This window comes from Bos indicus, chromosome 7 (genome assembly GCF_029378745.1).
Source record: "Bos indicus isolate NIAB-ARS_2022 breed Sahiwal x Tharparkar chromosome 7, NIAB-ARS_B.indTharparkar_mat_pri_1.0, whole genome shotgun sequence".
In the NCBI taxonomy this organism is placed as follows: domain Eukaryota; kingdom Metazoa; phylum Chordata; class Mammalia; order Artiodactyla; family Bovidae; genus Bos; species Bos indicus.
Window position 1 is genome coordinate 42,727,046 of NC_091766.1, and position 11,108 is coordinate 42,738,153.

The 11,108-nt window shown below is 54.7% G+C and overlaps 1 protein-coding gene across 2 annotated transcripts; it reads right to left on the reverse strand.

Moving 5' to 3' along the window:
* Positions 1-593: 593 nt before the first annotated feature.
* PLPP2 (phospholipid phosphatase 2) lies at positions 594-10,664 on the reverse strand. 2 transcript variants are annotated; one of them, XM_019964817.2, is made up of 6 exons: positions 10,507-10,664; positions 7,272-7,423; positions 6,840-7,114; positions 1,703-1,760; positions 1,311-1,487; positions 594-1,063 (listed from the first exon to the last, which is right to left on the reverse strand). In XM_019964817.2, the coding sequence occupies exons 1-6, from the start codon at positions 10,556-10,558 to the stop codon at positions 914-916; spliced, it is 864 nt and encodes a 287-aa protein (XP_019820376.2). In that variant the 5' UTR covers positions 10,559-10,664; the 3' UTR covers positions 594-913. The 2 variants fall into 2 exon arrangements, with proteins under 2 accessions (XP_019820376.2, XP_019820377.2); XM_019964818.2 differs by having other exon boundaries at positions 10,548-10,618.
* Between the last annotated feature and the right edge of the window lie 444 nt (positions 10,665-11,108).

Sequence of the window (11,108 nt, forward strand, 5' to 3'; positions counted from 1 at the left end):
TCAGAGTCTTTTCCAAAGAGTCAACTCTTCGCATGAGGTGGCCAAAGTATTGGAGTTTCAGCTTTACCATCAGTCCTTCCAAAGAACACCCAGGACTGATCTCCTTTAGAATGGACTGGTTGGATCTCCTTGCAGTCCAAGGGACTCTCAAAAGTTTTCTCCAACACCACAGTTCAAAAACATCAATTCTCCTACCCACATCCAAATCTCTGGCCTGCTCCAGGTCCCCCAGCAGACACATCCTTACTGTGGAGACACTTCTCCGCCCAACCAGGACTCAGGACTCTCCTAGCCTCTCAGGCCTTGGGGGCCAAACAAGAGCAGGTACCTTTTGTTCAGGGCTCCCTCCCTCTGCAGGGTGACCCCAACCTTAGCATGGGCCTGTAGAAGACTGGACCAGTCTGGCAGTCAGCTTTCCTTCCACTTACCTCCCTCCCATAAGACCAGAGTAGCAACCCAGGCATGGCTGACCCACCCAGCTATGCCCACACCTGGGCTCAGCTGAGCCCCCGACCAGCAAGCACCCCCCCTACCCCTGCTGTAGGAACAGAGTCCTCAGAACGGCCACAAGAAACAGGTACTGATAACATTCATCAAGCAAATGCCCTATTTTACTAAAAATCCACGTATACATTACATTTTACAAAAACAGCATCCGTCAGGACCTCTCAGTCCCTTCCCTAAGCCAACAAAAGATGGGGGCTCCGAGGAAGCGTTCCCCTCCAAATGCTAGGGCTGCCCCAGGCATCCTCAGACCCCTGGTCCAGTGCACAGAAGGTGGAGTTAGTGGAGCCCCTGCCAGGATCCAGCCTGGGGCCTGTGCAGGGCTCTCACCACCATGCTAAGTGAGGGGCCTGCCGGGACCATGGACACGCTGCCCCCACCAGAGCCCCAGCTGGATGCAGCTCCGGCCTCAGGAGGAAGACACAGGGTACCCGTAGTGGTTGCAGTCAGTCTCGCCCAGGGCCAGCGTCAGCGACAGGCTGGGCTTCCGTTCCAGGTCCTCCTCTTCTGGGCAGTGCTGCGGGGGCCGAGCTTTGAAGAAGTCGGAGATGTACCGGACCTGGCAGAGAAGAGGGAGGCAGGAGCTGCTTGGGTGGGAACAAGACAGGCCAGGCAGGCTGGGCACAGTGGGGCAGGGGAGCCCAGGAGTTGAAGGGCCTCTGGGGGGATCAATGAGAGAGCAGAGTTGGGGTCTTAAGGGAAGATGGGAGCACAGGGCAAGGGTCTTGGAGAGGCAGCCCAGAGAGGGCAGGGGTCCCAGAGTGGGGTCTCTGGTCAGGGCAGGGGTTCAGGGCCTGGGAGCTCACAGTGAAGCTGGCCACCAGCGCCCCCTGCAGGAGGCCGACGAGAACGTCACTCCAGTGGTGTTTGTGGTCAGAAACGCGGGTGTAGCCCACGTACAGGGCGAAGGCTACCAGGAAGAACTGAACGGTGGGCCGCAGCAGCCGTGCCCACTTCCAGCAGAGCCGGGCCTGCACGTAGAGCTGCGGTCCGAGAGCAGAGTCAGTCGGGCACCCACCAGGCCCACCTTGCCCGCCACATGGACGGCAACCCTGGGGCCACAAGCCTAGAATCCCCAGACACGGGGCCCCCAGTTTTTATCAACATGCCAGAACTTCCACCTCCGCCCTGGCTCTCCCAAGGCCCAGGGAAGGGCTGGCCACGGCCACAACACACCAGTCACATACAGCAGACTCACCGCCAAGAATACCATGCAGTACATGCCAAAGGAGGAGTGTCCGGAGTAGAAGGACAACCTGAGAGACAGAGGGTGGTGGGGTCATGGAGTGGTGTGGAGAGGGCAGCCAGAGGATTTACTCTGTCCTCAGCCTCCAGACACCCGGCCCCCGCCTCGCCCCCCAGGGTCCAGGACTTTATGTAAAAACACGGAGAGTGCTGGATGCCCTCAGTCCTTCCCTTTCCAATTTTCTGATCATGTGGTCAAGTCTCATGGGCTTTAAGGCATCACCACGAAGCTGCTTCAGGCCCTGAAGGCAGAACCCAGGACCCACAACTGGGTCCAGACAGCAGCTCCACTTTCACTGTGTTTCTTCTCAAGATTATTTTCCACCTGTGCTCACTGATATAAGGTTTGCATTTTCTTTTTATAGAATTTCAAGTTTTAACAAAGGACATCAAAGGAGTAAGTCAAGGCTGCATATTGTCTCCTTGCTTATTTAACTTATATGCAGAGTACAACATGCGAAATGACAGGCTGGAAGAAGCTCAAGCTGGAATCAAGACTGCCAGGAGAAATATCAATAACCTCAGATAAGCAGATGACACCACCCTCATGGCAGAAAGTGAAGAGGAACTAAAGAGCCTCTTGATGAAGGTGAAAGAGGAGAGTGAAAAGGCTGGCTTAAAACTCAACACTCAAAATACAAAGATCATGGCATCTGGTCCCATCACTTCATGACAAATAGATGGGGGAAAAATGGAAACAGTGACAGACTTTATTTTCTTGGGCTCTAAAATCACTGAGGACGGTGACTGCAGCCATGAAATTAAAAGACACTTGCTCCTTGGAAGAAAAGCTATGACAAACCTACACATATTAAAACACCTACACATATTAAAAAGCAGAGACATCACTGTGCCAACAAATGTCTGCACAGTAAAAGCTATGGTTTTTCCAGTAGTCAAGTATGGATGTGAGTTGGACCATTAAGAAGGCTGGGCACCGAAAAATTGATGCTTTTGAACTGTGGTGCTAGAGAAGACTCTTGAGAGTCCTGTGGACCGCAAGGAGATCAAACCAGTCAATCCTAAAGGAAATCAACCCTGAATATTCACTGGAAGGACTGATGTTGAAGCTGAAGCTGCAGTTCTTTGGCCACCTGATGCAAAGAGCCAACTCACTAGAAAAGACCCTGATTCTGGAAAAGATTGAAGGCAAGAGGAGAAGGGGACGACAGAAAATGAGACTGCCGGATGACATCGCCGACTCAGTGGACATGAGTTTGAGCAAGCTCCAGGAGATGGTGAAGGACAGGGAAGCCTGGTATGGTGCAGTCCATGGGGTCATGAGGAGTCAGACACAACTGAGCAACTGAACAGCAACAAAGGACATCAATGGACAAGAAAGAAAATGGCATATTGAGAGACCCCACCCCATGAAAGAGACTGGAAAACTGACAATGGTCAGAGCCAGACTGGCGGTGGCATGTGAACCAGAGAAAGGAGCAGACCTACCTCCCAATGCCTGACACTGTATGGTCCTGACCAGTGCCTCCCTGGAGCACTGGCCATAAACACTGACAGCAAAGGCAACAGTCACCACTGCCTGGGGCAGTAAATGCAGGACAGGAAGGCTAGCCAAGACGCCGAGAGGAAAGGCCAGGGTGAGCTGCTCTGCAGAATGAGGCTGGGAATCCAGGGGCCAGGCTGGGCCCATCAGCAAAGACCTGCCAAGGTGCTCCTCTCTCCACTCTGGCCAACTCGCAGATGTGTCAATTGACACAGCCCACATGGCACATGTACCCTAACATATACATGTACCCACACAGCACACATACCTCAAAACACACATATCCATAGGGCACACGTACCCCAACACAGCACACAAACCCCAACACACACGTACCCCACACGGCATACATACCCCAACACAGCAATGTACCCCAACACAGCAACTCACCCCAACACACACATACCCCACACAGCACACTTACTCCAACACACACTACCACAACTCAGCATACATAAAACAACATGGCACAAGTACCCCCCACAGCACACCTACTCCAACATACACACACCCCAGTACACAGACCCCAACATGGCAGATGTACCTCACATGGCACATGTACCCCAACACACACATACCTCAACATTCACGTACCCCACACAGCGCACAAAGCCCATCTGTAAAATGAAAACTTGTCTTACGTGGATCCAGGTATTTAAGGACATATCTGTCTACTCACTAGCTTATCACTCAGCTAACAGCACAACTTCACGGCCACTCATGACAAAGAACAAAGACTTTACAAAATTAGTTCAGAACACTTACCTAGCAAACAACCAATGACAACAAACAACAAAAACAACAGAAGAATCTGGTTTCCAGATGTATGCTACATTATATGCATGTATGCTGCATTATAACATTAAAAATGCTCAGGGAAAGGGGACACATGTATACCTGTAGCCAATTCATGTTGATGTATGGCAAAAACCATCACAATATTATAATTATCCTCCAATTAAAATTAATTAATTAATTTAAAGAAAACTGCCCAGGGACTTCCCTGGTGATCCAGTGGCTAAGCCTCCCGACTCCCAATGCAGGCAGCCCAGTTCCATCCTTGGTCAGGGATCTAGATCCCACATGCTACAACTAAGATAGACCTGGTGCAGCAAAATAAGTAAATAAATAAACAGTTTAAATATATTTATGTAAAACAAACCAAAAAAAAAAGCGCCAAGTTTTCAATAACAATAAATATTTATAATAGATGCACAAAGAAATGTGCGAAATGCCCAGGGGGAAAAAAGTCTTTTACTAGAAGCAGTCGCTAAGAGACTCAGATATCAGACTTACTAGATAAAGGCTTTTTTTTTTAAGTTTGGTAGATAAAGACTTTTAATCTGCCATTTAAAATATGTTCAGAGAGCTAAAGTGAGAATGATGTCTGACCTAATAGAAGAGTACCAAAAAGAAACAGAAGTTTTAAGAAGGAATCAAATAGAAATTCTGGAGTTCAAAACTATAGTATGTGGAAGATGAAATCACCAGAGGGGCTCAAAAGCAGACTGTGCAGACAGAAGAGCATGTGAACACGGAGACAGGTCAATTAAGACTTTTGGTCTAAGGAACAAAAAATGAAAGGAATGGAGACAGTTCAATGAACTTCAGTCTTGTGGAACACCATCCAATGTACCAACATATGTACAATAGTAGTCCCAAAAGGAGAACAGAGAAAGGGGCAGAAAGAATATTTCAAGAGGAAATGCCTAATAACTTCCCACGTTTGATGACAAACATCCCTCCACACACCCCAAAGGCTCAATGAACTCCAAACAGGATAAACTCTAAGACAGCACAGCACAGTCAAGCTACCAAAAGATGGTAAAGATCTCAAGAGCTGCAAAGGGAAGGCATTCGTTGTGTACAAGAAATCCTCAATAAGATGAACAGCTAATTTCCCATCAGAAACCATGGAGGCCAGAAGGATTTCAAGTACTGAAAGAGAAAACCCTGTGAATCATGAATTCTACATGTGGCAAAATGATCCTGTAAAAATAAAAAGAAGTTTAGACATTTCCAAACAAACAAGAACCAATAAAATCCATAGCTGATATGCCTACAAGCTCTATGAGAAATGCTAAAAGGAGTCTTCCATGGAGGAATGAAGGATAATAATCAGTAACTCAAATCTACAAAAAAGACACAAAAGACACCAGTAAAAGTAATTACAAAACATAAACAGCAGCGTGAATGTATTCTGGTGTATAATCCTATATTTCCCTACATGATTTAGAAAAGAAAAAATCAGCTAAAGAAAAAAAACTAGACTAACTGGATGATTCCACAGTAGATATCACATTATTACGCTATCCATCTGAAAGTAATACAATGTGGCAACTATGGGCTTCCCAGGTGGCACTAGTGGTAAAGAACCCACCTGCCAATGCAGGAGACATAAGAGACGCGGGTTCGATCCCTGAGTTGGGTAGATCCCCTGGAGGACAGGGTTTCCTTGGTGGCTCAGTGGGTATAAGAATCTGCCTGCAATGCAGGAGACTGGGTTCAATCCCTTGGTCGGGAAGATCCCTTGGAGAAGGACATGGGAACACACTCCAGTATTCTTGCCTGGGAAATCCCATGGACAGAGGAGCCTGGTGGGCTACCAGCCCATTGGGTCGCAAAGAGTCAGACAAAACTGAGGTGACTTAACATGGCAAATATAGCTTCATTTTTTTAAAACCATATAAAACATTTATTATGAATCTATGTTGATGAGAACATGATGTATAAAGATAAAATCTGTGACAATAACCTCATAAGGGGGTGGAGACACATGGCTGCAAACGTTTTGCACAGTAAGCACCTATGAACAGAAAAAGCAGTAATGGGGAAAAAAGCAGGAATGGAGAAATTCTTTTTAAAAGATACAATATATAGAAAACAAATAACAAGACAAAGGACATTCACTGTGAGAAAAGGATCAATCCATTCAGAGATATAACAACAAAGATGCAAGCACCTTAACTTGGAAACACTGCAGAATCCAGATCTGAAAGGACAGAGGGCGTGATTCCACAGATAGGAAATGTTCAAAACAAGCCGAGCCAAAGACACAGAGTGGGTTCCTGGTTGTCAGGGGCTGGGGTGGGGGTGACAGCTCATGGGCTTTGTGTGTGTGTGATGAAAATATTCTAGAATATTAGAGGGAGACGGATGCGCACCTGGGAATGCACTAGAAACCAACAAATTGTGCATATCAAGATGGTTAAATTGGTGGATTTTATGTTTGGGGAATTTTATTAAATTTTTTAAAGAAGGAAAATAGACATCAATCAAATGAAAAGTTCACCAGTAGAGATGGTGAGAGGACAGAGCAGAACGTGAGGGTGGGGACCTGACATTTCGGGGAGGTGGGTCACCCCTCCTGACACCTCCTGCTCTGCCCCAGGGCCAGATACCCCAGCCCCAGCTAAGCTCCTTGCTGGTATGATGCAAGTACAGGCACCTCCAGGCCTTGCTCCTGCCCATTCTCTCCACCTTCTCAACCTGGCAGCTCACCCTGCAATACACAGCTCCTGAGGGCCCTTCTGCAACCCCCACCCTCCTCCCCGGGCGGGGCATCTGTGGTCCAAGCACTGCCCACCTGGACTCCGTGACGTTAGCAGAGCTCCCCCTGCACACCTCCACCTGCACATACGCCGAGCAGTTGACGCGGCTCCAGTCAGGGTCACACACAGCCAGGAAGTTGGGCCGCAGGCGGCCGGTCATGTACTTGGCCAGGTCTGTCAGGGACTGGCTCACTGCTGCCCCAAACAGGAACGTCCCCACCACCTTGTAGAGGGCGGCCAGGTAGTTGTTGAAATCAGAGCGGGAGTAGAGGCGGTCCGTGTACACCAGGTAGGCTTCCCCAGCCGACACCTGCAGGCAGCAGCCAGGGTCTTCAGGGTTCCCAGCCTCTCTGAGGTCACTGGGGAACTGGGGACCCAAGAGGGCTCTCTTCCGCACAAACGCCACCCCAAGCAGGACTGGACCTGCCAACGCCCCAGCTGCCACCCCGCACACCCTCCTGCCTTACAAGGATGACAGTGGCTGTGATGATGACCCCGGCCATGAGCCCATGGGTGATGGTGTCTGGACGGTAGGGGTATCGGATGGAGTCATCTCCACAGTAGAAACCTCGCTTGTACGGAGTGTTGACGAACGTCAGGATGGCGCAGGGCAGAGCGGCTGGGGGAGTGGGAGGAGAGGAAGCCTGTAGCCATGAGGTGCTCCCCACAGCTGCTCCCCAGCTGAGCCCCACACTCAGCTGTGCCTTCATCCGGCACCTGGACCCGGCCTCGGCCTCCCTCCGGGTCTCCTCACCTCCCTGCCCACCCGACAGTCAGGAGGAGCTTTCCTCATGGTAAATGAGAGGTCGCCACCCTGGTTAAAACCCCTTGTGATTCCCCTTCATCATCAGATCAACACTCAGGTCCTGCCCAGGCCAAGCATCCACCCTCTGCACACCGCCCACCCTCTCCCACCCCTTGCTTCTCTCCAGCCTCCTCCACTCTGCCCTTCACCCAAAGCCAGCAGGCAGCCAGCCGGGCCTCTGCTCACAGCGCACTGGCTGCCCAGAACAGTTCTGACTGACTCCCGTCTGCCCCATTGACCGCCCCACTCCTGGGGCCCCTCTCACAGCCTTTCTCCAGGGTCCTCACTTTGTGTAATCTGCAATCACCCTGTGATCCCTGAATGACTCCCCAGACACTGCTCCCCACAGTGAGCACCTGGAGGGCCTGCCATCATCAAGGACTATCTCTGGAGCCTTCTCAGGTGGGGCCTGGCAGAGGTAAGTGTCTTCCCAGGTGGTGCTAGTGGTAAAAAACTCACCTGCCAATGCAGGAGATATAGAGACTTTGGATCGATCCCTGGGTTGGGAAGATCCCTTGGAGGAGGGCATGGCAACCCACTCCAGTATTCCTGCCTGGAGAATCCCATGGACAGAGGAGCCTGGCAGGCTACCGTCCATAGGGTTGCAAAGAATCGGACACTACTTAAGTGACTTAGCACACATACACACAAAATGAGAATGCCCTGCTTGTTGTTCTAGGGTTGGCCACAGACCAGGAACACCTGGTGAGACATCTGTATCCACATGCTGTCCCTGAGCCAGCCACACAGGGACCGGACAGCCCCGGCCCAGGCCAGGGAGCTCAGTCCAAAGGTACATTCAGGAGTCACAAGTCATGACCAGACCCTGCCTGGCACAGCCGCAGCCCCGGAGTCCAGAGGCCCCAGGAGCCAAGGGCGGCCTGGGGCACAGGGCTCCCCGCCACCCCAGGGTGGGAGCACAGAGACAAACCCAAGCAGGGTGCCCTTTGGCCCTGGCAGGGCAGGTGACGTGAAAAAGGGTGTGACCAGAGCAAGGGGAGGGCAGGGCCACACCCCCTTCCAAAGGTCAAGTTCAGGGCCCTGGGGACCACCCATGATGGTGCTGGTGCTGGGAAAGGCTCGATGAAGAACACAGAGGTCTGGCTCATGGAGCTGAGGGGCTGGGAATAAAAATAACAGGCATGGCAAGACTGGGAGGTGACCGTGGCTGTCAGTGGAGTGTTGGGCAGGACACATGGGGAAGGTGGCTTCGAAATTCAGAGGACATCTGGGGAAGAGCACCCCCAGAGGGGCGGCCAGAACAAAGGCTGGAGAGTCTGGAAAGCCGAGTGCTGGGGGGAGCAAGGTGGGGTGAGCAGAGGGAGCAGGCTGGAGACAGAGAGGCTGAGGAGCAGAGCCCTGCAGGGGTGGGGAAGGGGGCTAGAAGAGGCTGAGAAACCAAGTCGAACCCCACTCGCAGGGCCTGAGCAGAGCAGGGGCTCCCATAGCAGGGGGGCAGTGAGTCAACCTCCAACTCCCGTCCCCCAGGCCCAGCCCTTTCCCCTGGAGATCCTAATCTCCAGGGTCAGAACTGGGACCAGGCTCTCCTGGGATTCAGGAGTCCGCTGCCTCCCTCTGCCTGAGCCGCTCCGGCTCAGGTGTCCCCACGGCAGACACGCCAGAGCCTTCCTGACCTGGTGTCGACCCCCGTGTTTCCCTCGGGGCCCTGTCACCATCTAAAACTGAACTGCTGCTGCACTGAAGCTTCTAGACTGGGAGCTGGGTCCGCCTGGGCCCCAGTCCCTGGCACACGGGCAACCCCACCCAACCTAATCTCTACTCAGTCACCCCTGGCTGTGTGACCTCCAGAGGGAAGCCAAACATCCCTGGGTGGAAACTGGGGGACACAGCAGCACCCCCTCACAGGCTGACTGGAGGAAAAGGTTTAATTATCACAGGCGTCATAGTGTCTGGTATACAGTAAGTGCCACAAAAATGATTAAAGACGTGCTCAGGAAAGGATGCCCAAGGTGGGCAGACACACACAACCCCCTCTCCCAGGACTTCCAGCTGCCACCTGGCCCTTCCCAAAAGGGGTCACTTCTGGAATTTGGGGGCAGGCACTGCCTCGGCCTGCAGCCAGGGCAGACCCCTCCCGTCCCAGCGGAGGCGCAGGAACCAGACTGGGGGGAGGGCAGTTGAGGCTGGAGGGGCCCCTCCCAGCGCAGGGGTAGAATTCCGGGGCCATTGTCCGCACAGCCCCGGAGCAAACACTCAGCCTTTGTTTCCGAGCCCCTGGGGGGGGTGGGGTGGGGCAGAGGGGGCTGGGGCTGCCCCTTCCCCCAAACTGGCCCGCAAACCCGCCCGACAGGTTTGATTCGCGCCACCCCGAGGCCCCCCGTTCGACAACAGCCGGGGGCCCGGTTTCTCTCCCGGACTCTCTCCCAGCTCTCCCAGGCCCGAGACCGGAGGGCGAGTGTTCGAATCCCACCACCGCCCGGGCGCCCCCCGCCGGGGCTCCGCCCTCCCAAAACCAGCCGACCCGAGCCTGGCGCGCGGCGGAGGGCCTACAGGGGCGCCCCGCGGCCGCGCCCCCCGCCCTGACGGCCCCACCCGGCCGCCGCCCGCGTGAATCACCAGCCCGGCCTGGCCAGGCGAGGCGGGCGGTGGAGGGGGTGGGGGTGGCGAGCGGCCCCGGAGGCGACTTCCTGCTGCTGCGGAGGGGCAAGGGGCACCGACCCCTCCGACCGGAGGCCCGCGGGGGAAACCAAGGCCCGGGAGGGCGCGAGCAGACGTCGGGGCCGGTGGAGGGGGCGAGGAGGTGACCCAAGGCTCCGCCCACCTCCGGAGGTCTCCAAGGGGTGGGGGCCCCCGGTCCTACAAAAGTTCGGGGGGATCGGGGACAGGGCCGCCCGGGAAGGGGTCCCCCCACGCCCCCAGGCTCCTGAGGCTCTTACCGACCAGCACGCACAGCACGTCGAGCAGTACGAAGACCCACCTCCGCTCCATGCCGCCCCCGCCCGGGCCGCGCCCGCGACCCCCGGCGCCCGTCCCACCGCGTCCCGTCGCGTACCGGCTGGGCCGCAGGGTCACATGGCCTCGGAGCCCGGCCCAGCCAGGGGGTGGGGAGGGTGGGGGGGAATGAGGGGGGGCAGGGCCCGGGAGGGGCGGACGGGGCGGGGCCGCCTGGGGAGGGGGCGGACTCTGCCCCCGCCCCGCCCGCGGCCCGCGGGGGTGGGGCGGGGCGTGGGTAACCGGGTAGGTACCGGCCCGCGACTGGAGGAGGGTTGCGGGTCTAGGAGCTGGCAGGGTCGCCGGCGCCCAGCACGCCCCCCGCCCCCAACGGGAAGCTGAGGCCGGGGGATCGCCAGTCCGGGGTCACCCCGCAGCGTTCGCGTCCGGCCGCACGCCCCGGGCACCCACACATTGGATCGTCTGAGTCTGGTCGGGAGAAAGAACAAACGAAGGAATGTGTGAGGGGCAGCCGGACAGGCCGGCAGGACGGGGCGTGGAGGACGGAGCTCGTGTACCCCAGGACCGTCCCTGCGGGCCCCTCGGC

Excerpts from the sequence above, each read along its gene's own strand:
- PLPP2 (XM_019964817.2), bottom strand. The coding sequence starts at position 10,558 with ATGGAGCGGAGGTGGGTCTTCGTACTGCTCGACGTGCTGTGCGTGCTG. Across the intron at positions 7,115-7,271 it reads TCACAGCCACTGTCATCCTT|GTGTCGGCTGGGGAAGCCTA; the intron begins GTAAGGCAGGAG and ends TGCTGCCTGCAG. Across the intron at positions 1,761-6,839 it reads GCTAACGTCACGGAGTCCAG|GTTGTCCTTCTACTCCGGAC; the intron begins GTGGGCAGTGCT and ends TCTGTCTCTCAG.